The sequence below is a fragment of the Palaemon carinicauda genome, chromosome 11 (genome assembly GCF_036898095.1).
Source record: "Palaemon carinicauda isolate YSFRI2023 chromosome 11, ASM3689809v2, whole genome shotgun sequence".
Taxonomy (NCBI): domain Eukaryota; kingdom Metazoa; phylum Arthropoda; class Malacostraca; order Decapoda; family Palaemonidae; genus Palaemon; species Palaemon carinicauda.
The window spans coordinates 90400561-90423852 of record NC_090735.1 but is presented as its reverse complement, the minus strand read 5'-3'; the positions used below and the strand labels follow the sequence as shown (position 1 = coordinate 90423852).

The 23292-nt window shown below is 39.2% G+C and overlaps 1 protein-coding gene across 1 annotated transcript in view; it reads right to left on the bottom strand.

Moving 5' to 3' along the window:
- Positions 1–1443: 1443 nt before the first annotated feature.
- Positions 1444–23292, bottom strand: part of LOC137649724 (uncharacterized) — a 31985-nt gene continuing 10136 nt past the window's right edge. Inside the window, exons 3-4 of the mRNA XM_068382682.1 lie at positions 22103–22271; positions 1444–1771 (exon numbers count right to left, since the gene is read on the bottom strand). Coding sequence (XP_068238783.1) covers positions 1654–1771; positions 22103–22271 — 287 coding nt within the window. The 3' untranslated portion in view covers positions 1444–1653. The remainder of the gene's footprint in view (positions 1772–22102; positions 22272–23292) is intronic.

Below are 23292 nucleotides of genomic sequence, written 5' to 3'. Positions count from 1 at the left end.
ATGCGGCCAAGGTCATACTTGAGGGTTAAATAATTTTTCCACTTGGGATTTTTTTTCAAGTTTATCAATCAAGTTATCTTTCAAGGCAGAAAAGAAGAATGTTATTAAAATGGATTTTTTTTTCCACTTGTAAAATTTGATTGGCAGCATCAACCCACTATGGGATTACTGACGCTTTTATGAAGCCAATGTGCAGAAAACTTACACACCATTAGCTATTTCATATATCTAAAAATCTCTTACCTTCTGGTTCTTCAAGGTCTTTAAGACCCTTATTTTTCAACACCTCTTCCAATGCCTCTATCAAGCACTTTGATTCGTCCTATTTCTTCCGAAGTAGTCCACCATCCTCCCCCTTTCTTCATAGTCTCATATCCATCCATATACCAAAGGCACTTCCCCCAACTTTGGGGGGTAGCCGACAACAACAAGAAACAAAACAAAAAAGGGGACCTCTACTCTGTGGCCGCGGGGGCATAAAACAATTAGAATAGCGCCAACGTTATCCCTGCGTGTCGTAAGAGGCGACTAAAAGGGACGGGACGAGGGGGCTGGGAACCCCCTCTCCTGTATAAAAAATCCTGTGAGACAGCAACAAATAGTCTCATATACTATTAATAAAATTCATTGAAACAGCTTCAACTATTTTTACTTTCAACTGCATTCCCAGCCTATATTTAGGGAGTTGATTTTAAATTTGCTTCATTCGATCCAATATACGTTTTTAGTGACACTAAATCTATTTCCAAATTATCTCACTGCATCCCAGTCCATGTTTAAACTGATTTAATCTGAGACCAAATCCAACTTTGTAAATCAGTCTTGATTGACACAGTATTTTCAAAATTGATTTTTATTTTCTTATAGCAATCAAAGAACTCTATAGATTTAACCCAAATAATCAAGATGTAATTCTGGCTATTGAAATTAAATTCACGAGTACAGTACTGTAGTGTTTTACGTCTTAAAGAACAAATTACAGCTTTGTACATAATTGCCTCTTAACCCCAATAGCCAAAATCTCATTACATATTACAGTTATGTAAAATCACAAAGTGATAAGAAAGATAGGTAAAATCGTTCGGCAGGTACTGCTTTGATTCTATTTTAATTGATTATAAGAATGGAAAAAAAGATGGAAGAAATGAAGCTTGGACAGAAGTATAACTGAAGGCTAAGAAGTGAGTGCAGCTAGGGGTAGAAAGCACTCTCTAAAGACCTTGAATTGGTGCAGATGGGGTCTGATAGCAAGGGAATTATTAAATAATTTGAGAAAACCCCTTCTACTTACTTGTGAACAATACTGCAGCTGGTATGATCTTTAAAGTCAAGGTTTATAAAAAAATTATTACATCTATAAGAGGTTTACAGGCTCTCCGACTTACGGGTGTTCCACACTAAACCCATAACAGGATATTATTGTGCTTAATCAAACAATGTATATACACTTTCAATATTCTTTATGTAAAATATATGCTCAATTTCATGAACTTTCCCTTATGCACACATTAACAAAATTGTCAAAAAAAAAAAAAGAAAAAAAAAGGAAGTAAAATTATGCAGCTACTCTATTACAAAGCATCATTTCATAAACAAAAATCCACAAAAATTTCAACATATCAGAAAAAATATGATCCTCTTTGTTTCAGCTATTTAAAGACTACAATTACAAATAGTGAAAACGAAAACATAATTATCTATATTGAATATTTTAGCTTGAATTGTGTTATTTAGCCTCCTTGGAATCCCGGAGATGTTTCTCGTGATGTTTCTGAAATGAAAACACATCTTAATCTTAGCGTTAATGTATACTGTTCAGTACCACAATTCCTCAAATAAATTGTTGCAAACTGACAATACAGAAGGTCCCAACTTACAAACATTCAGAGATACAAATACAAATCAAACTAGAAATAACAAGGATAAGATAAAGAAATACTGTAATAAAACAATATTATAGCATTTAATACAGTAAGCAAAACCACATTTGCAATAACCTGATATCTATTACATATGAAACTCAACTGTTTGTTGCCTTTTATATCTGGAAATTTATATCTGGAGGTTTCCTTCTAGAGACAAACAGGAGTCATACTACTTTTCGTTGGGCCATATAAAATTTTAATAGAGTTGTAGAGACCATGTTGATCATTTGCATCTGCGTATGATTGAGTTTCTTTTGCACGGTCATTCCACCAGTTATTTTTCATGTCTCTGAGTATTTACTGCACTTCTGATCTTAGCTGTTGGAAGTTTTCTTTGAGAGCTACAGAAGTAGGTTGTGAGAGCCATGCATCGTGCGCTTTATTTTTTGCTGTGATTAGGTCATGTATACCATCAGCGTTGTTATCAAATCAATCTTGATGACGTCGTGTGGAGAAGCCAAGAGTTTCTTCTGCATTTTCCTGAATACAAGCCATAAGGGCCATGTAAACCACAAAAGCCCCGGCCCTGATGGTCTACCAGCTGAACTATTCAAGGAGGGGGGCTACTTACTCCATCAACATCTCCACAACCTTATTCTCTCTATTTGGAAAATGGAAGAAGTCCCCCATGAGTGGCTTGTCTCAGACATTGTTACCATCTACAAACGTAAAGGGGACCATTCCCTCTGTGACAATAGCAGAGGCATCACCTTGCTAGGCATTGCAAGTAAAATCCTGGCAATAATAATGCTTGCAAGACTTTGCAAACACATTTCAGAAAATGTACTACCAGAGACGCAATGTGGCTTTCGTAAAGAATGCAGTACTTGTGACATGATATTCGTGGCCCGACAACTACAAGAGAAATGCCATGAGCAAAACCGTGATCTTCACATAGCCTTTATCGATCTAACAAAAGCCTTCAACACGGTGAACAGAGACCTTTTATGGACTGCTCTCTCTAAATTTGGAGTACAGTACCTCCGAAATTCCTTAACATGCTAAGGAACTTACACAATGATATGCAAGCCTGTATAAGTATGGGTGGTAGTAAATCACAACTTTTCAGGGTAGAAACTGGAGTAAAACAAGGATGTGACCTGGCTCCAGTGATATTCAACATCTACCTCACTGCAGTCACCCTCCTGAGCCACCAACAAGTCAACGAAGATCAATTGAAAGTGCAGTTTCGACTAGACGGAAACTTATTCAACCTTAGGTGCCTCCAGTCTGTGACAAAAACAACAATGACACACCTAATGGAACTCCAATATGCAGATGATTGCGCTCTAGTGGCTCACTCACCAGATGCCCTCCAACGCAGCCTTACCATTGTCTCATCAATTTACCGAGCCATGGGCTCAAAGTTAACATCAACAAAACTGAAATCCTATCCCAGCAAATAATTGCAGGAGATCCTCCAGTATTTCATCTGAATGGGGAAGCCATCAAACAAGCTGATAGCTTCATCTACCTTGGAAGCATCTTCACCAAAAACCACAAAATTGATGAGGAAATAGTTGCCCGGATAAATCATGCCTCCGCATCTTTCGGCCGACTCAGGTCCAGAGTCTTCCTAAATCACCACCTCAAGACAGAAACTAAAGTAGCTGTGTACAGAGCTGTCTGCATGTCCACCTTGCTATATGGAGCAGAATCCTGGACGGCTTACCGTTTACATGTAAAACAACTTGAGGCATTCCATCTTCGCTGTCTTCAGCGTATATTAGGGCTCACATGGCAAGACAAAGTACCTCATTCTGAAATTCTCCATTGTTCAAACCTGCTGAGTATAGAATCCACATTGACAGAAAAACAACTCAGGTGGATCGGCAACGTCATCCGTATGCCAGAACATCGCCTTCCTCGCCAGGTCCTCTACAGTCAGCTCCCTGAAGCACGGCGTAATCCAGGGGGTCAGAAAAAGAGGTACAAGGACAACATCAAAGCTACGCTCAAGAAGTGCAACATACAACCTGAGCAACTAGAAATGAACGCCTCTGACAGACCACTATGGCGCTCACTCTGTAAAGCTGGAGTCAATCAAGTTCAAGACACCCGGAACCAGGTAAGACAACAGCGCAGGGAGAGAAGACAAAACCGTCGAGATCGGATACCCCCAGTCAACCCAGACCTGACTTGCCAGTTGTGTGGCAGAGTGTGTGGATCCAGAATTGGTCTTCACAGCCATGCAAGATGGCACCAACGACAACAGATATAACTTCATCCCCATCACAGCGAAGCAGAAGTCGTCTTTGATTCGAAGGACAGCAATAACGTAACGTATATATATATATATATATATATATATATATATATATATATATATATATATATATATATATATATATATATATATATATACACACACACAGTATATGTGTGTGTTTTATATCAAGGTAAATGAACTCAATATTCATGAGTATTCCACAAAAACCTGTGTCAGCATGTTTTGCAAAGGTTGCATTTTAGGAACGAAGGCAGAAGTTAGTTGCCGGTGAGCACTCGAGTTGACAAGTCCCTCACCTGAGAGGGTAGTTGTGTATAGTGTACTTACGAACGAACCTTTTGTAATAAATGAAGACAACCCATATGCCGACGTCTCATTATCTGTCTGCATGGGTCATATTGGTGTCAGGTGTAAAAAAAAAAAAAAAAAACACGTTTCCGTTTGTGTATGCTGTGAGTGAAGTTGTTCTTTGAGCCGGTGGAATAAAAGTTCAAGATGCCGAGATACACAAAGTAACAGATACTGCTGCTGCAGAGGATGAGAATGAAGGAGCAGTGGGATATAGTGTTCCTGATGAAGAACACTGACAGGAAATTAGAACGCAAGAATTGCAAAATAAGTTAAAACAGTTGGAAGAGTTAATTAACAGATTGGTGGTGGAACAAGAACAGGAGCGGTGTGCAACTACAGCATATCCGACGTACAAAAACGAAGTTCAAATGCACAAAAGTGAAAGTACACATGCACAGCTGAGTAAAGATACGCAAATCGTAGTTTGAAAGTTGCCAGAACTCCAGGCAAGTGTTAGGCCTTTCGATGATCAACGGCCTAAAGAAGGTTTTCAATCAACTGAAGTGTTTTTGAGAGACTTTGAAGTAGCTACATATGGGTGGTTGGAAAGAGAAAAAGCAATTCAAATAATTAGATTGCTGAAAGATGCTCCGGCAATGGAAGTAATGTGTTGGCAACAAGAAAGTTTAAGAAGTTATACTGAAATAAAACGACGTTTAATTGAGAAGTATGCCTTGCCTGATGCGAGAAAGGGAGACCTAAAAGAAAATTACAAACCCAAAATACGGGAAGGTGAATCCGTTCTTAGTTTTGCAACTCGCATTTTTCGGGATTGCGATTCGTTTGCTACACTGAATGTCAATCTCCCAGAAGGTGATAAAAAGGCAATTGCCCGTAAACATATTCGCAGATTAGTAAATCCGATTTATGTGGTTATTTGTTCGATGACAATCGCTTGTTAGCAGACGTAATGAGTGAGATACAAAACATTTTAAATAATTTGCCAGAAGAAAAAAGGACTGGGAATAACGGGGCAGATTCCGAGAAGTTGGCACTGTGGGTGAGAGGGGTACCGATGAGTGGAGTCCCCCATCCAAGGATTCCCCTGCTGTTACACTTAGTCAGACCTATGGTCATCTCTCTCGAGAGTGCCCAGCAAAAAATGCCCAGGGCGGGCGGGCTGGGGCACACGCACACCTCCCCCTGCCCAACATCCGAAGAAAAGAAAACAGGAAGGGGGAGGCGAGGGAGTTCGATGCCCCTCCCCGCATGACATCACAAGCAGTGGCCGAGAAAGCAGTGACAACAGACGTGACAGAGCTGGCACCGGGACCTCCATCGGTACCCCCGACCTCACCCCCGCAGCACTGAGGAGAAGAGCAGGGGGCAGCGGCATGGCAGCTGAGGTCATCGGCCCGTGTCCCATATCTTGTAATGGCCGGCTGGGAATGTTAGCAGTTAGGATCGACCTGCAAGATAAATCCATCCGAGCGCTGATTAACACGGGAGCCAGTGTTTCATCGATTGAAAAAAAATTCTCCTCAAATCCACTACAGCCAGCGGCATCCATTGTTCTTGACACGCCAGGAGGAAATAAACTACACATAAACCATACATCAATCATCCAGTTTAAGGTGGGGTCTGTGAAGTTCACACATGATTTTTTTGTCTTGCCCACTTTGAGAATTCCAGGAATTGAGGCTATCCTAGCTATAGACTTTATATCTAATTATCAAATTTGCATTTTTGGGTGAAAAGATACACCAACAGTAAAAGCAGGAGGGTACATTTTGCTGATAGAAAGTCAAGTGCGTGTGTTAGCTCGGAGAGACATTTAAGTACGGTAACAGCTGTACCTCTCTCCCCCAGACCCTTACGAGCATATCTGTGACTCTGTGTCACCCTCTTGCGGAAGGAACCGAGGTAGTTGTTAAACCCCATGACAATTGGGCCCATATGATATTACAGGGCTTGACAGAAATTAAAGAGAACAGAGCAGATATAATGATAGTTAATTTGTCAAATAAAAGTTGTGTTAGGATGTGATTGTGTGAGTGAATTAAGAGTTATGCAAAATTGCTTATAATGGGATGTTGGGAGCCACAACTCCAGCCCGCGCAGACAAACGCACTCAGAATTTGATTATGCAAGCGCGAAAATTATGTCCCTCAGAAAATCAGCCTGTAGTTAGTGACATTGTCAATAATCATTCCGATGTAATTGCAATTGGAGATGAGCCACCTGGGAGGATTGATCAATTTCCCTTTAGCATTGAAACTGGGCAGGCGAAGCCGATCAGGTCAAGGCCTCATAAGGCACCCATTCATTTCCAGGGTGAGATAGAAAGGGAAATTAATAAATTAAGGGGACAACGGGTAATTGAGGAGAGCGAATCCCCGGGCTTCTCCAATTGTAGCTGTTAGGAAAAAGGATGGCTCGATAAGATTGTGTGTTGATTATAGGAAGCTGAATGCAGTCACTAAGGATAATGCATTCCCATTACCCTCAATCGAAGAATTACTTGTGAAAGTACGGGATAGCAAATATTTTACAACTGTTGATTTAAAATCTGGATACTATCAAATTCAGGAAAACAGTAAATGTAAAATGGTATTTATAGCTAACGATCAATTATTTCAGTTTAATTTTCTTACTGTCGGTGTTAAAAATGCTCTAATTCATTTTTCTAGAGTAATGATGGCGGTTTTGTCGCCCTTAATTGGCCATAATGTTCTTGTTTATTTAGATTACAGTATATCATAATTACAGGGAAAACGGCCAACAAACATAATAATAATATTCATACTGGACCTCAGCGCCCAACTGTTGATCCAACTAAATCAGTCAGCCCTTTCTCTTTTCCTTTTGGTCATTTCTTTTTTTCTCCTATCTCATCCTTTTGGGCTCGATATTGTTTGGCTTGTTTGATTATGCTTTGGCTGCTTCTTTGGATTTGGCACAGTGTGGGATGGACGGCATTCCATCTCAATCTGTGCCAATTTAGATGCCATCACTCTCGGGCAGACCCCATTGGGTGCAGACCAAGTCTGTTAAGAGTCGGGCTCCAATGATCCGGTTGTAAGTCGCTCATATTTGCTGGTAATGGATGACGCCAGGCATTGGAGTCGCCGGTGAGAGGGGCTAACCACCCCCACTGACCAGTGTACGCCCACCTTAACCCTTTTACCCCAAGGTTATTTGGAACTTTCCAACCCTTAACCACTTGGTTTTTCTTTTTTTTAAAAGCATATTGTGCTATATATATATTTTTAAATTGTTCTAACAGCCTTATTTTTTGTCATAGAGAGGTCAGGTTTGTCTCATTATTTTGGAAAATGCCTGAAGTTTCTCAAAAACATAAAAATATGCAAAAAAAAATATAAATATCTAATATTTCTTCTTCATTAAATTCATAAAGATCTTTATAAAAAATAACACCTCTACCATTACAAAAATTCAAATGCAACTTGATGTCTACCATAAAATTTTCTTCTATCTTTATATTTTTTAGCATAATAGATTGTGTTCTAGAAGGGAGGCTGAGATGGTATGGACACCTGATGAGGAGAGATGAGGACCACGTTGGCAGACATACTATGGAGATGGAGGTTCAAGGAAGAAGAAGAAGAGGGAGACCAAGAAAGAGGAGATTTACAGGAGAAGGGGATTGATGAGGCAGAAGCGCAGGATAGAAAAAGATGGAAACGGCTCATCAGCAACGGCGACCCCATATAAAAATGGGAACCAGCTGGGAAGAAGAAGAAGATTGTGTTCTAGATTTGGCATGAATTAAAATGGACTTCTTGCCAAATCTAAAAATGCCCCCAAGCTCTATAGTGCCTACTTCCTGTTGTATTACTTTACTAAGTTGAAGATAGTTGTATTCTTCTCTCTTTGATGTTGCTACAATGTACATTGGTGGTTTAGGCTTTCTTTCTCTTATTAAGTTTGTTTTTGGGTCCATAGACTTGTTTTGATGCCAGTCATTGGAGCGATTTATGTCCAGGTTTCTAGGAGCACTATTACAAAGTGCTCCAGTAATCTCGCTATTATCAATTTTAATTTTATAGACTTCACAGACTGCTTTAAAAGGCTCCTCGTGATTATTATTGTTATTATTATTATTATTATTATCATTATTAATAGCCAAGCTACAACCCTAGTTGGAAAAGCAAGATGCTATAAGCCCAAGGGCTCCAACAGGGAATAATAGCCCAGTGAGGAAAGGAAATAAGGAAATAAATAAATGATGAGGACAAATTAACAATATATCATTCTAAAAACAATAACAGTGTCAAAACAGATATGTCCTATATAAACTATTAACAACATCAAAAATAGATATGTCATATATAAACTATAAAAAGACTCATGTCAGCCTGGTCATCATAAAAACATTTTCTCCAACTTTGAACTTTTGAAGTTCTACTGATTCAACTACCCGACTAGGAAGATCATTCCACAACTTGGTAACAGCTGGAATAAAACTTCTAAAATACTGTGTAGTATTGAGCCTCATGATGGAGAAGGCCTGGCTGTTAGAATTAACTGCCTGCCTAGTATTACGAACAGGATAGAATTGTCCAGGGAGATCTGAATGTAAAGGATGGTGAGAGTTATGAAAAATCTTATGCAACATGCATAATGAACTAATTAAACGACGGTGCCAAAGATTAATATCTAGATCAGGAATAAGAAATTTAATAGACTGTAAGTTTCTGTCCAACAAATTAAGATGAGAATCAGCAGCTGAATACCACACAGGAGAACAATACTCAAAACAAGGTAGAATGAAGGAAGTAAACCACTTCTTCAAAACAGATTGATCACCGAAAATCTTGTAAGACTTTCTCAATAAGCCAATTTTTTGTTCAATTGAAGAAGACACAGACCTAATGTGTTTCTCAAAAGTAAATTTGCTCTCGAGAATCACACCTAAAATTTTAAAAGAGTCATACAAATTTAAAGAAATATTACCAATGCTGAGATCCAGATGTTGAGGAGCCATTGTCCTTGACCTACTTACAATCATACTTTTGAGTTTTGTTAGGATTCAACTTCATACCCCATAATTTGCACCATGCACTAATCTTAGCTAAATCTCTATTAAGGGATTCACCAGCCCCAGATCTACATTCAGGGGATGGAATTGATGCAAAGAGAGTAGCATCATCTGCATATGCAACAAGCTTGTTTTCTAGGCCAAACCACATGTCATGTGTATATAGTATGACAAGTAATGGGCCAAGAACAATACCCTGTGGAACACCGGATATCTTATTCCCATACTCACTATGGTGCCCATCAACAACAACTCTTTGAGATCTCTTACTTAAAAAATCTCTAATAATGCTAAGAAACGAACCAACCACTCCTAACTGATTTAGTTAGAAAACAAGGGCCTCATGATTAACACGGTCAAAGGCAGCACTAAAATCAAGGCCAATCATAAGAACTTCCCGACCACAATCAAGGGATTTCTGTACAGCATTGGAGATTGTAAGAAGGGCATCACATGCTCCAAGGCCTTTACGAAAACCAAATTGCAAACTAGGGAGTAGATGATTACCTTCAGCAAACCTATTAAGATGTTTTGCCAAAAAACATTCAAAAACTTTAGATAATATGGGAGTTATGGAAATTGGGTTGTAATCAGTGGGACCTGAGCTACCACAAACTCATTTACATTACCAATTCTCCAACAAGTGCTAAAAGCTCCTCTTCTTGCTAACTTGCGCAAAATAACAGATAACTTTGGAGCTAGGAAACCTGCTGTCTTTATAAAATACAAAGGAAAAATACCATTTGGGTCTACACCTCCATAAGCATCAAGGTCCATCAACAGAGCTTTAATCTCACAAGATCGAAAAGCTAAACTAGTTAGTTTAGCCTCAGGAAAACAGGAATGAGGAAGTTCAAGTTTTTCATTACTCTGTTTACTGTCAAAAACATCAGCCAAAAGGGTTGCCTTTTCCTTTGGACAGTGAGTGACTGAGCCATCTGATTTAAGCAAAGGAGGAACTGTTGCATCTACACTGAAGAGTGCAGATTTAAGGGTAGACCACCATTTATGTTCCTGAGTTGTACCAGAAAGGGTTTCTTTTATGGTTAAATTGTACTCCTTTTCAGTTGAGGCATAAACTCTCTGAGTAAAAGCTCGAAGCTGAGTATAGTTGTTCCAGGTCAAATCTGATCTGTTACCCTTCCAAAGGTGATAGGCCTCCTGCTTCTCCAAATAAGCACGTTTACAATCATCAATGAACCACGGTTTGTCCTTCACTCGGGACCTTAGCACTCGAGAAGGGATACGCCTATCAATTATGTTAACTAGATTCTCATTCAAAGGGACAACAGGATCTACACTACTATATAATTGTGTCCAATTCAAGCACAAAAGATCATGCAAAATCCCATTCCAGTCTGCTTCGGATTTCATATAAATTTTACAAGAGTATGATATATCAGGCATAGGCTGCTCAGTCTTCACTACTAATGAAATCAAGGCATGATCAGATGTCCCTACTGGAGAAGCAACCTTACTAGTTATAACGCCACGGAAGTCAGTGTATACGAGGTCCAAGCAATTACCAGACCTGTGAATAGCTTCATTTATGATTTGATCACAGCCTGATTCAGAGGCAAAGTCTAAAGCTCTTAAGTCATGGCGATCGGTAGGAGAGATAGAACTTAACCACTCCCTATGGTGAGCATTGAAATCACCAAAACAGACAAAAGAAGCCTTTCAATCATCTTGTATCTTAGCCATAATGGTAAGAAGACAATCGAAGATAGAATTATCCATATCTGGATTCCGGTAGATCGAACATAAATAAAAGTTGTTATGCCTGCCACAAACTTTTATTACCTGAATCTCATGACATCCACATTCATAGCAGGACTTATGAGAAGCAGGTTACTCGGTTCTAATATACACCGCCATTCCCCTGGCCCTAGGGATGGCATCACGTTTCAACATTATTGACTTCTTAAAACCAGTTATAAGGAGCTCAGATGAGTGCCTCATACTAGAAACCAATATTTCTGACCAAAAAAGATCATACTGTCTAGACGCAACTTTAAGGTCTTGGATATTTGCATGAAGACCACGAATACTGCAATACAGAAGACGACATTGATGAAATCTAGGACGTACTGGTCCCGGATTTCGCTCAATGTCTCCAGACAGCATAAGAATTAATTGAAATAAAAAAAGAGACATCATTCTTAATTACTAGATTAACAAGAATTATAACAAAAACAATATGTACAGAATTATAAATAAAGTGATTGGTGATACCCATAGACTATAGTAAAAAGTCGGAAAAACTGCTCAACATGGAGGAGCTGATACACCATGCAAGACTAAATACCCTCCAGGATAGCCACTTCAACTGAAGGGAGGACAGTAAGGATGGTTTTGAGAAAAAAAAAAGAATCAGAAAAAAGAAAAAGACAACCTCTTGATAAACCACCAGGCATCCAAAGCAAATCCATGCTTCCCATTTTCCGTCTTCCCTAAAATTCATACTTATTTCAGTGATCTTACCATAAGCTTTAAAAGTCATCCACAATACTTCATAATAACAGCCTACTGGCAAATTTCATATATGAATGACTTTTAATTTCTGAACATTAGAGTGGTCCTTTTTCGTTCCTAAGTTAGCAACAGAATTTTCCCTAAAAGAATTGCCAGAGGTAGTCAACAGTGCTGGGGGGAGCCAGCATATCCATGGGAGGGTGGGTCATTGTTAGCAGGATCCATAACATAAGGCCGTGTTTAGTTTGTTTTTGTTTTTGTTGCTGGTTGGTTTATCTGCTTGAGAATATTAAGAAAGCATCATACATTGGAAAGGAAATCTGCATTCTCCACTATCGGCATAATGCGAGTATACTTCCCAGATAGTCCACTCCATACCCTACCCGAAGGATGGCACCAAAACCGATATAGAGGCACAGGTCTTAGGACTGGGACCAAAATAATATGGAATCATCCTCTCCATTTCTATAATGATGGGCTTCCGGCCAGAAGCCAAGAGTCCCATCTCAAGGATTGGATCCCCCGGATTCCGATGACCCCACCATTGAGAATAGTTCCGCCAAAAAGGTCCAAACCATCTTTGGAATAGGTGAGATCATCCAATACTCTCATATATAGCTTTGAATGCAAATATCTCCCAACCATGATCCCTTCTCCCAGTCATCTAAGCAGGCAATAATAGCGAATGTGGAAATATCCACACCATTCAAATAAAATAAAAATAAATAAATTAATAAAGATACAAATAAAATTAATATACATATATGCATGCATATACATATATATATAAACTTGAGAGAAATAATTCTCATAGAATAAGGACAGCAAGACAAAAGAAAGTGTATAAAATTAAGAAAGGGTCGAAGTAATGTTGAGCAGAAGAAATACATGAAAGGGAGAGAAATTTAGATTCAAACTTGGGGAGCAATTTCCCCAAGTTTGAGAGCCCTCTTGCCTGTCACAATTCTTCAACAATATGAAGAAACCACATGACTTTGCCAAGGCATTCTCTCGTTAAGAGGGTGGGGCAACCCGAAGCATTGAGAAGTGTCTTACAGTGGTGGAACATGTTGGAGAGCATCCCGTAGGTGAGCACTTAGCTGAAGCACCCCAGGCAGCGAAGGGCGTGCGCGCCGGGGAGGGGTGTGTGTGTGTGTGTATATTAACGGGAGGCCTTTCCGAGAATTGCTCTACAAAAAGTCTATGTCCGGTCGAAGGTTGTTAAGGAGAGATTCGGGCTGTAGAGGGCCTCGTGGATGTTGAGCGCGAGCGTCTACCTATTCCCCATGAAGAGGAAGGCATAGGTCTTAATGCACGGTTCGCGATTGTGAACGTTCTGTTCGTGATCAAGAGTGCCTAGCTCGTGATTGTGAGCAGTGGGAACGTCATGAGTGCCTTACTTGCGATCGTGAGCGTCGGACTTGTGATCAAGCATGTCACTCTCATGATCGTGATCGTTGACTGCGTGAATGGTTAAGAGTCGCCCTCGTGATCGTGAGCGCTGCCTTTGCGAATGAGCATATTGCCCTTGTGAACATGAGTGTCGCCCTTGTGAATGAGCAAATCGCCCTCATGAACGTGAGCGTCACCCTTGTGATCGAGATCGTCCGGATCAGGAATGCGAGCGTCCAGATCTAAACCTAGAGCATCTAGCTCGTGATTGTGAGTTTTTAGCTCGTGATTGTGACTTTCAGCTCAGGAGACAGAATACCTTCTAGAAGAATAGCGTCGAGACCGTGATATCCTTCAGTCTTGTGAGCCTGAAGCACTAGAGTTAGTATGCCTTCACGAGGAAGAGCACTAAGATTATGATGACCTGCAATCTTTCAGATGATCTTCCAATCATTGTGAATGACGACCTGAAGAAGATCGTCCCAAAAGACGAGAAGATGGAGAGTCTCATCCTTGTGATCAGCTAGAAGATTGAAAGCTAGCCGGTTAAGCTTGAACCATTTCCGTGGGGCGAAGCAAAGGCCTGTAGGTTAGAAAATGACGATGTCTCAGGATGGTGAGCGGGCTCATCATCAACAGAAGGCCGTTGGAGGGGCAGACGTGAGCGATCACCTCGTCCACATGTGGAAGGGCCAGTAGAAGGTGAAAGATGGAACTTGCACACGTCCCGAGAAAAGGATGTTTAAAGCTCTCAAGAGGGGTCCTTCCTAGCACCATACTGAAGGAGTTGCAGCAGCAGAAACCCCTGGAGACAGCCATGCCTGTAACACATCTGCAAGGGGAAATGGTTCCAAAGTGGCTGGAGGAGAAGCTGCTCCACTAGGAAGCACAATAATCTCTAGAACCCCGAGGTTGCCGTGGAGTTATACGGTCTGCGCTCTTACTCGATCGTCCCGTGGAGGAAGACAAGCAAGGAGGATCTTCGAGAAGAGATTTAGGGGTGCGCGAAGAAGAGGATCGCGCTCTCTTCGCCCCTGAGGGAGAATAATCACACTTCTCCTACTGGAAGGAAGGCCACTCCCTACACTCGTCACAGGGCGAGCCCTGCTCACAACGATGCCCCCAACAGGTTGGACACAAGGAGTGAGGGTCAGTCTCGACCGATGACATGGTGCCACAATCGGCAACCTCGCAACCAGGACAGGTTTGCATAGGAGTTTTGTCAAAGACAATCATACCCAAAAGCAAAAAAGCAATAAGCATAAGCAGTGTCAATGGCTAAGCCTTAAGGAGGAGAGAGAGGAGACATCTGCTCTCTACAAGCCCCCCCCCCCAAAAAAAAAAAAAATAAGGTGACTTAGTTCACAAATGTGTAAGTAGATATAGGTGGCTGGGTAACCCCCAGCAACCCTTACCTACCCACTACAGTGGTTAGGTAGGGTTGCCACCACGCACTTCTAGTCTAATGGCTACCTTCCAGCTCAGCCAAAAGTATATCCACATTAATAATCTGGACTGATTGCTTAGTTCAGTGTCAGGTGACATGGGGTATGTCAATCAGCCCAAGTCACCAGCACAGACCAGCAAAACAAAACCACGTCGCCAAACATGCAAGGCAACTGTCACCAAGCGTAAATAGCACTGGAAGGAGACAACTAAAGCCTACAAAATGAGCGGCTGGTCATTCTGTTGGTTTGGTGTATGAAGACAATTAGGGCTATAGACCATGCAGCCCAATGTTTTGCACTAAGAATCAACACGACTAATTGTTGCTTGTCTCATGTGAATGACTAATAACAAGAAACAAGGAACAAAAAGTAGTTGGTGACAATGCCACAAAGAGAGAGAAAGACACAAGTCAAACGCTCGGCTTGTAACATTCTGAAATACATAGCATATTCAAAACACAGAATTATTCCAACTATAACCAAATTACAGAATGATCTTCCTAATCAGGCACTATGCTCTTCATTTCTTGTATAAGACTAAATTCTCCACAGTATGGCGCATGTGCAATCGAGTTGAAGACTTTCTTGTGGCTCTGTGTAGGGCAGTTAGTTCTGATGACCACCAGGGGACTGGTTGTCGTCTGAACATCCCTGTTGTTTTGGGAATGGAATTGACTCCTACTGTGTGAAGAATTCCATCAAGTAAGTCTATGGCATCATCAACACTTTCAAACTGTTCTGCATTTCCTTCAATTTCACTTAACTCCCAAAATCTATACAAGTCCGCCTTATCAAGATTCCATTGAGGCGATCTTTGTAAAGGTGGACCATTGTTGGTGTTTATAATTATTGGTTCATGATCACTAGTATACCAATCATCTAATGTTCTCCAATTAAAATTGAGAAGACAGTTAGAGCTTGCAACTGAAAGGTCAATGCAGGATAAGGTACCTGTCTGAAGATGGAAATGTGTGTCTCTCCTGTATTAAGGAGCCCGACATCTTCATTCTCCAAAATTGATAAAATAAAACCCCTTGCACTTGCCAAAACATCACCCCATAAAGGATGTCTACTATTAAGATCTCCTAGTAAGAGAAAATGTTGTGGGAATTGTTTAATCACCTCTACTATATTGTCATATGAGATGTTATCATTTGGAGGCAAGTAAAGAGAACGGATTGTGTGTTACTCCCTATATCAATCTGTACAACCACTGCCTGCAGAGGGGTACAGATAGACAAAGATATTTGGGGAACATCTCGATGAACGTATATAAGACTTCCCTCATTGCTCCCTGCTCGTTGATCATATGGTGTCCTATAGCTAACATAATCTCGAGGACAAGGAGTATTAGCACCGAGCTTGCTTTCTTGTAGACGTACAGTAGGGTCCCGAATTATGCGAGAATTTGGTCGATTAATGACCTCGTGTAAATGGAAAATCGCGAATTTCGAAACACACAACTAACAGAAATAATTCCATTGTGGCCATGGCATCCAGCAATTTGCCTATTCAAATGTGTTTTCTACCCATTTCCAATACTTTCTTTGTACTATACTGTATTTCTTTATAATATCAAATTGTTTTTGTAAATAAATAAAACATTTAATATACTTTAAAGTTCTAATAACTTGAAAAATGGTTAAAATTATAACCAGGATAGGTGTAAACACCATATATTTCCCGTTACAACACAACCCAAAATACAGACAAATTTTAATGTTTGTCATATCTATTGTATAATACAACTAGTGAATAGCAAAACCATCACTCTATAGACTAGCTTGTTGTATGATTGCAAATCCAGAATTATCAAAATAAAGGCGATTTTATATCATGCGTTTCCTAAACACGCTAAAAAGCAGAATAGAAAACGACAACCAATGTTTTGTTTACGTTTAACTCTGATCACAACGAAGAAACAGACGCATTTATACATCTGTGTTTTTGAATTGACAGCAATTTTACCAAGTATAGATTATATGTTGAATTTGTTATTACCAAAGTTCTAATTATTTTTTATTAGAACTTTCAAATAAATGAAATGAATGCCATTTATAAAATGATTTTCTTTATGATGCCGCCTGAAACGGAAACCTTCCATTTGTTTACGCTCCATCTTCGATCATAATAAACAAACGAATGCATTAAACACACATGATCTAAGTCATAACTAATGATATTACAAACATTTAGTAAACATTATGTTATTACAAATATTTTACTTACCGTATCCATATAAATTCCTAAATTCGTAGCAAAGCTGGAAATTTTTTTTTTCCTTATGCGTTTAATCCACAATAGCAAACTGCCGCTAATGACAGAGTGATAACTTACGATAATTCTAAACTGTTACGAAAGATAATTGTCCTTTCCATATCCAAAATACTTTTCCTAACTTCAGTTATAAGTCAACTTGTACCCACCTCAATTATGGATCCATATGCAAAAAAAGGTAAAAGAAGAAAGTACTAGGCCTATTTTTAAAGTCACCGAACAATTAGGTTACCGCTATAACGTTCGATGTGAGAGAGAGAGAGAGAGAGAGAGAGAGAGAGAGAGAGAGAGAGAGAGAGAGAGAGAGAGAGAGAGAGAGAGAGAGAGAGAGAGAGAGGGGGATGGTTTTAAAGTACTAAACAATAAATATGATAGATTATAACACATTGGTGTTTATGTAATATTAACTGTATAGATGGTTTGAATAAGTTAAGAAATGGTGTAAACAATTCTTTGTTATTGTATTCGCGCGGAAGCTAGACATCAGCTGATGTGATCACAGCCAAAAGTAAAACAAAAATAAGTTAGCAATACTCGATTTTTAAAACACACCCGAAATTTAACAACATAAGTACATGTTTTATTATAGCGCAATTGACATTTAAAGAGTAAAAATTTTCTGGAATAGAATGGTGTTTCCTAAAAAATAGTGGTTTGCTGACGAAATCGGTTACCGTATTTTAAGCTATGATTGAAATGGATGTATACACGGTATAATTTTTTCGTTTTGTATTTAATTGACACTTCAAGAAAACCGATTTTGGTTTCTTCATCTATTTGTAAGTATTGTATAACGAGAGAGAGAGAGAGAGAGAGAGAGAGAGAGAGAGAGAGAGAGAGAGAGAGAGAGAGAGAGAGAGAGAGAGAGAGATTATGACGCAGAAGGTTACAGACCTAGAACAGGGGAGGATGAAGGTGGGGGGAGTTATGAGATAGGCTGGGTGGACTCGCAGGGGAGACGGTAGGAGACGGGGGAAGTGGGGATTTGGTTGCCAGTGGCTAAAAATAGATTCTGAAAGACGGGTAAAGGGAAAAACGAATCCCATCGAATAAACAGAATAAGGAAAGGGAATAAGATTCAGAGGAATAATAGATATAATGGAATGAAAATGACTAGATGGTGTTAGTTGTGATAAGAATAATTTAGATATTTGAAATAAGAGTGTCTGAGGAGGTATAGAAGGAATTCGTGATAAATATAGAGGAATATCAAAGGATACAGTTAGTTTGCATTAAAGGGTTTGTTATCGTTTATCGGCAGTGAATAGCCTAAACTTCGGTAACGAGTCGTCAATATTTTGTCATATTTTAAACAGTATACATTTGATTTGCAAACATTGGTTTTGTAGAGTAGACGGTAAAATAAAATCTAGAGAGAGAGAGAGAGAGAGAGAGAGAGAGAGAGAGAGAGAGAGAGAGAGAGAGAGAGAGAGAGAGATTTCAGAGAGAGAGAGAGAGAGAGATTTCTGCCATCAAATCTCTCTCTCTCTCTCTCTCTCTCTCTCTAGATTTTATTTTACCGTCTACTCTACAAAACCAATGTTTGCAAATCAAATGTATAGCCTACTGTTTAAAATATGACAAAATATTGACGACTCGTTACCGAAGTTTAGGCTATTCACTGCCGATAAACGAACCCAGTCTACTCGTGAAAACCTTGAACGCCCAGAGGGAAAAATAAGGCTTTTAAATATACTGTACTAAACAAAAATAATGCTTTAATATACCATCATTAACACTACCATTACAATTATCGTAAGGTTGGAGAAAGATAAAGATTGCCGAGAACGTAACCACATTTCTGTTTACATTTTGTCAGCTGGACTCGCACAGTTAACAGTTGATTTCATTGTTGATGTGGAATTTTATCCTTAAATAGGCTATTCATTATGAAATTATGTTAATGAAATGTAATGTTAATATTGTTTTGTAACATTTATTATAAATCACCGTATTTAGGGCTACCAATATACTTAAAAAGACTATAGATTTGATACATTTTGTAGTGCTTGACTCGCGAACTTTGAACAGCCTCGTGGATACAGAAAATTTATTTTTGAAAAATAGCGATCGTGGAAAAGGGGAATCGTGTAATTCGAACACCGCTTAATTCGGGACCCTACTTTAGTTATAGGGGAGTGCTCACGTATGAGGAGCTTAAGTTCTTCATATTTCGCCCTTAAACCCTGGCAATTCCCTTGCAGAATGGAGGAAAAAACTATGGTTTATTTTTTGGAAGACACCTTAGATGAAGTCTTCCCATGGGCAATATTTGATCTAACAATAATTCTGGGTGGTATCTCTAGAGAGGATCTTGACATAGTGGGTTTTGTGTTCTCTTTTTCTTTGTGTCCTTTTGATCGAATTGTTGAGGAGGATGGTGGACCTCAATTTGAATTTCTGATTGGTTCAATTTACATTCTAGTTGATCAGAAACATCAGCAGACAAGATATCATATTCATTTGAAGTTGAGACTTCAATGTTTCTCATGGTAGGAGGCTAGAGAGATGGAGGTCTCTCTCTTTTTCGATTAAAAGGTTGTGATCTGTCCGGTTTTTGCACCTTCCCCACTACAGGTTCACTAGGTAAATTGGTTTCAAGTGGAACCTCCATCAGATCAGACAAGGACACTGCCTGAGAGAGGTTTGTACTATTGTTTAGAATCGTAGTAGTTGGCTTTTGAATAACTTTCAGATCTTTAAGTATCTGTTTTGATTTTTCTACAATTTCTGGATATAGAATTTCGATGGGACTTTCAACTTCTTTGACTACTTTCATTTGTTTCTTAATCTTAGAAGTGGAGATGTAATTTTCGTCTGTGTGGTTTGGCAATTTTTCTTCAGAACCATTGAAAAAGGTTGCCCTGGTCTTATCTGTTTTTCAAGAGCTCTTTTACGAGCCTCTTTAAAAGTAACCCTTTCCATGGTCCTAATGGCCTGAATTCTTTTTAAAAATAAATTTAACACAGCTTTTAGATGTAGCTGGGGTGTGCTTCCCCACAATGTATGCAATTAGGGTTTTCTATGCATACCCCATGACTACTTTTTCCACAGTTGGCACAAACAGCTGGCTTATTATTTAGTTTTTCCTTGCATTTCTGGCTTAAATGGCCATACATTTGGCAATGATAACATCGCAATGGTGAAGGGATATATGGTTTTACCTTCAAAGATAGCCAACCAGCTTTTATAACATTTGGTAATCTGAATTAATAAAATGTTATAATCAAAGTAGCAAGAGGAATACGTTGTTCTCCAACTCTCTTTCTCATTCTGACTACTTATACTACGCCTTGACTTTTCATTTCATCATCAATTTCTTTTTCCTCTATGTCCAGCAACTCTGGAGCATATATTACACCTCAACTTTGCTTGAAAGTAGGGTGCGAAACGCATTTGACAATATGACTATCCAATGTTGCGAGTATTTTCAATCTTTTGCCTTGTATTGGGGATAGTGCCTCTATCAGGAGCCTTCCATTTCCTGGGGAAGAATTTTTGGCTGCCCTCCACATACAGCAACTATTTCCCAATTAGCTTTAAGAACATTTACACGTTCATGTCTTTCATTTCCAAATTCCAAAATAAAAAATTTCTCATAATTCACTACTTCATAGTGACCAGGTAATACTTCTACTTTTCTATATTTTTCTGTACTGTCATCATTTCTCACTCTCTCTCTCTTCTTCTCTAGTGTTAACTTATCATTCTTCACATGACGTGAGTAAGGTTCCAAAGTTACGATATTGGAACCCGAGTTAGAGCTGTCTGTACGGAGGGTCCATGTTTGTATTTTCCAGGTCGTCAACAGACTGGTAGGTTTTTTATAAAAGAGCAAGCCGGGTTATCCACCTCTTATCGGAGGATGTCAGTCCTCCTATCCATGTGGCCCAACACGAGAAGAGGCTTCAGCGGGGACCATTTCTCTATTAGAGAGGGGCTGCCTCTCTTAACCCTTTTACCCGCAAAGGACGTACTGGTACGTTTCACAAAACTCATCCCTTTACCCCCATGGACGTACTGGTACGTCCTTGCAAAAAAAACTGCTATTTACATTTTTTTGCATATTTTTTATATGTTTTTGAGAAACTTCAGGCATTTTCCAAAAGAATGAGACCAACCTGACCTCTCTATGACAAAAAATAAGGCTGTTAGAACAATTAAAAAATATATATAGCACAATATGCTTAAAAAAAAAAACCAGGTGGTTAAGGGTTGGAAAGTTCCAAATAACCTGGGGGTAAAAGGGTTAAGGTGGGCGTACACTGGTCCGTGGGGGTGGTTAGCCCCTCTCACCGGCGACTCCAATGCCTGGCGTCATCCATTACCAGCAAATATGAGCGACTTACACCGGATCATTGGAGCCCAACTCTTAACAGACTTGGTCTGCACCAATGGGGTCTGCCCGAGGGTGATGGCGTCTAAATTGGCACAGATTGAGATGGAATGCCGTCCATCCCACACTGTGCCAAATCCAAAGAAGCAGCCAAAGCATAATCAAACAAGCCAAACAATATCGAGCCCAAAAGGATGAGATAGAGAAAAAAAGAAATGACCAAAAGGAAAAGAGAAAGTGCTGACTGATTTAGTTGGATCAACAGTTGGGTGCTGAGGTCCAGTGGGAAAGTAGTTCCCTCTGTTCATTAGAGTCCAGTTACTAAACCCTAAGCCCCCATCCTCATCAAGGCTTCAGCATCTGGGGGGAAGAGTTGAATGAACTCTCATTCCAGCCGTTACTGTTACCAACAGTGTTACGGAATAGGAAGTTTCACGGTTTGCCAATGTGATAAAAATTTAGGCAGGTTATTGAGATTCAGATCTAGATCATTTTTTCCTAAGGTAATGTTTAATGATATCAGTATTTATAGGAACGCAGGAAACTTAATGACTATGTTTATGATTGTACAGATAAATTCAGTAGAAAGAAAAGCACAGTAAATAGAAGCTAATTTGAATACATAAAAAATAAATGTTCTCTCATGAAAGTAATATCATTGCTCACCTTAATAAAAAGTAATGAATGTTTAAAGAAGCAGAAGAATGCAAGGTCCTAATCTGGGCAGCTCCTCTCCCCATTTGGTCTATGAAAGGTAACGCTGAAGCAACCATAGGGAATGAACTCCGCCCAACAGATACGATAGCTATGTTGGTGTCTTTATTTACATACTTAACTGAAACATTTGAAAAGTTACGCTGTTATGAGTGTATAAGATAAAAAAAATATATTTTATACATATATCAATATCTTTCTTTGGCAAGTTTAGAAAAAAAAGAAAATTATTAACAATTTGAGCACTAACCCTTCACCAAAACTTTGGCATTCAAGCACAAGGAACTTTCAGAAGACATTATATATAAAATTCATCTTAGCCAAAACCACTACTAAATATGACAAATTTGGAATAATTTGTAATTTTCTTAACTATACAAACCTGAAGTTCTTTACAAAGGAGTATTATTTTTGGCACTAGCTGAAAAACAGCTGTTAAAAGCTTTTGTGAGGTGAAACTAAATTCTAATAACTAGCGGACAGGGGTAAAGGGGTAACCCCCACCCCGATCACACCAGCACTAGTAAACAAGAGGCATTTACAATGGTGGCAAGATTTCTGGGGAAAGGTGATGGAAGAACCAGTATGGGTAAAGAGCTTCCGGATTTTAGTTAGGATCAATACAAATTATCTAAATTTGCCATTTGTTCCTGCAATGATTACAAACCTTACGCTCTTTACATAGGAGTGGTGTGGGTGGAAGTCCCTAAAACCAACTGGCTGGAGACTGTTCTGGGGTGTTGTAGACATATAATATATATAGATATATATATATATATATATATATATATATATATATATATATATATATATATATATATATATATATATATATATATATATAGATATATATATATATATATATTATAGATATATATTATATATATATAAATTTCTACCTCATACTTGGGATCGAACACTCGCGCCCCCTTCTAATGAAAGGCCAAGTCGAAACCAACCATGCCACGAGAGGCCATAAAAGAAGTCTGAACCTAACGCTACCCAGCGGTTAAGGATTTACCTGGCGAGACATCAGTCTCTTACCAGCGAGTTTTCCCGGCTTCCCGGCCCATCACGTGACACATTGGTAATAATTCATTCAAATTACCCCCTAATGAGTCAATATGGATAAATATCAACAC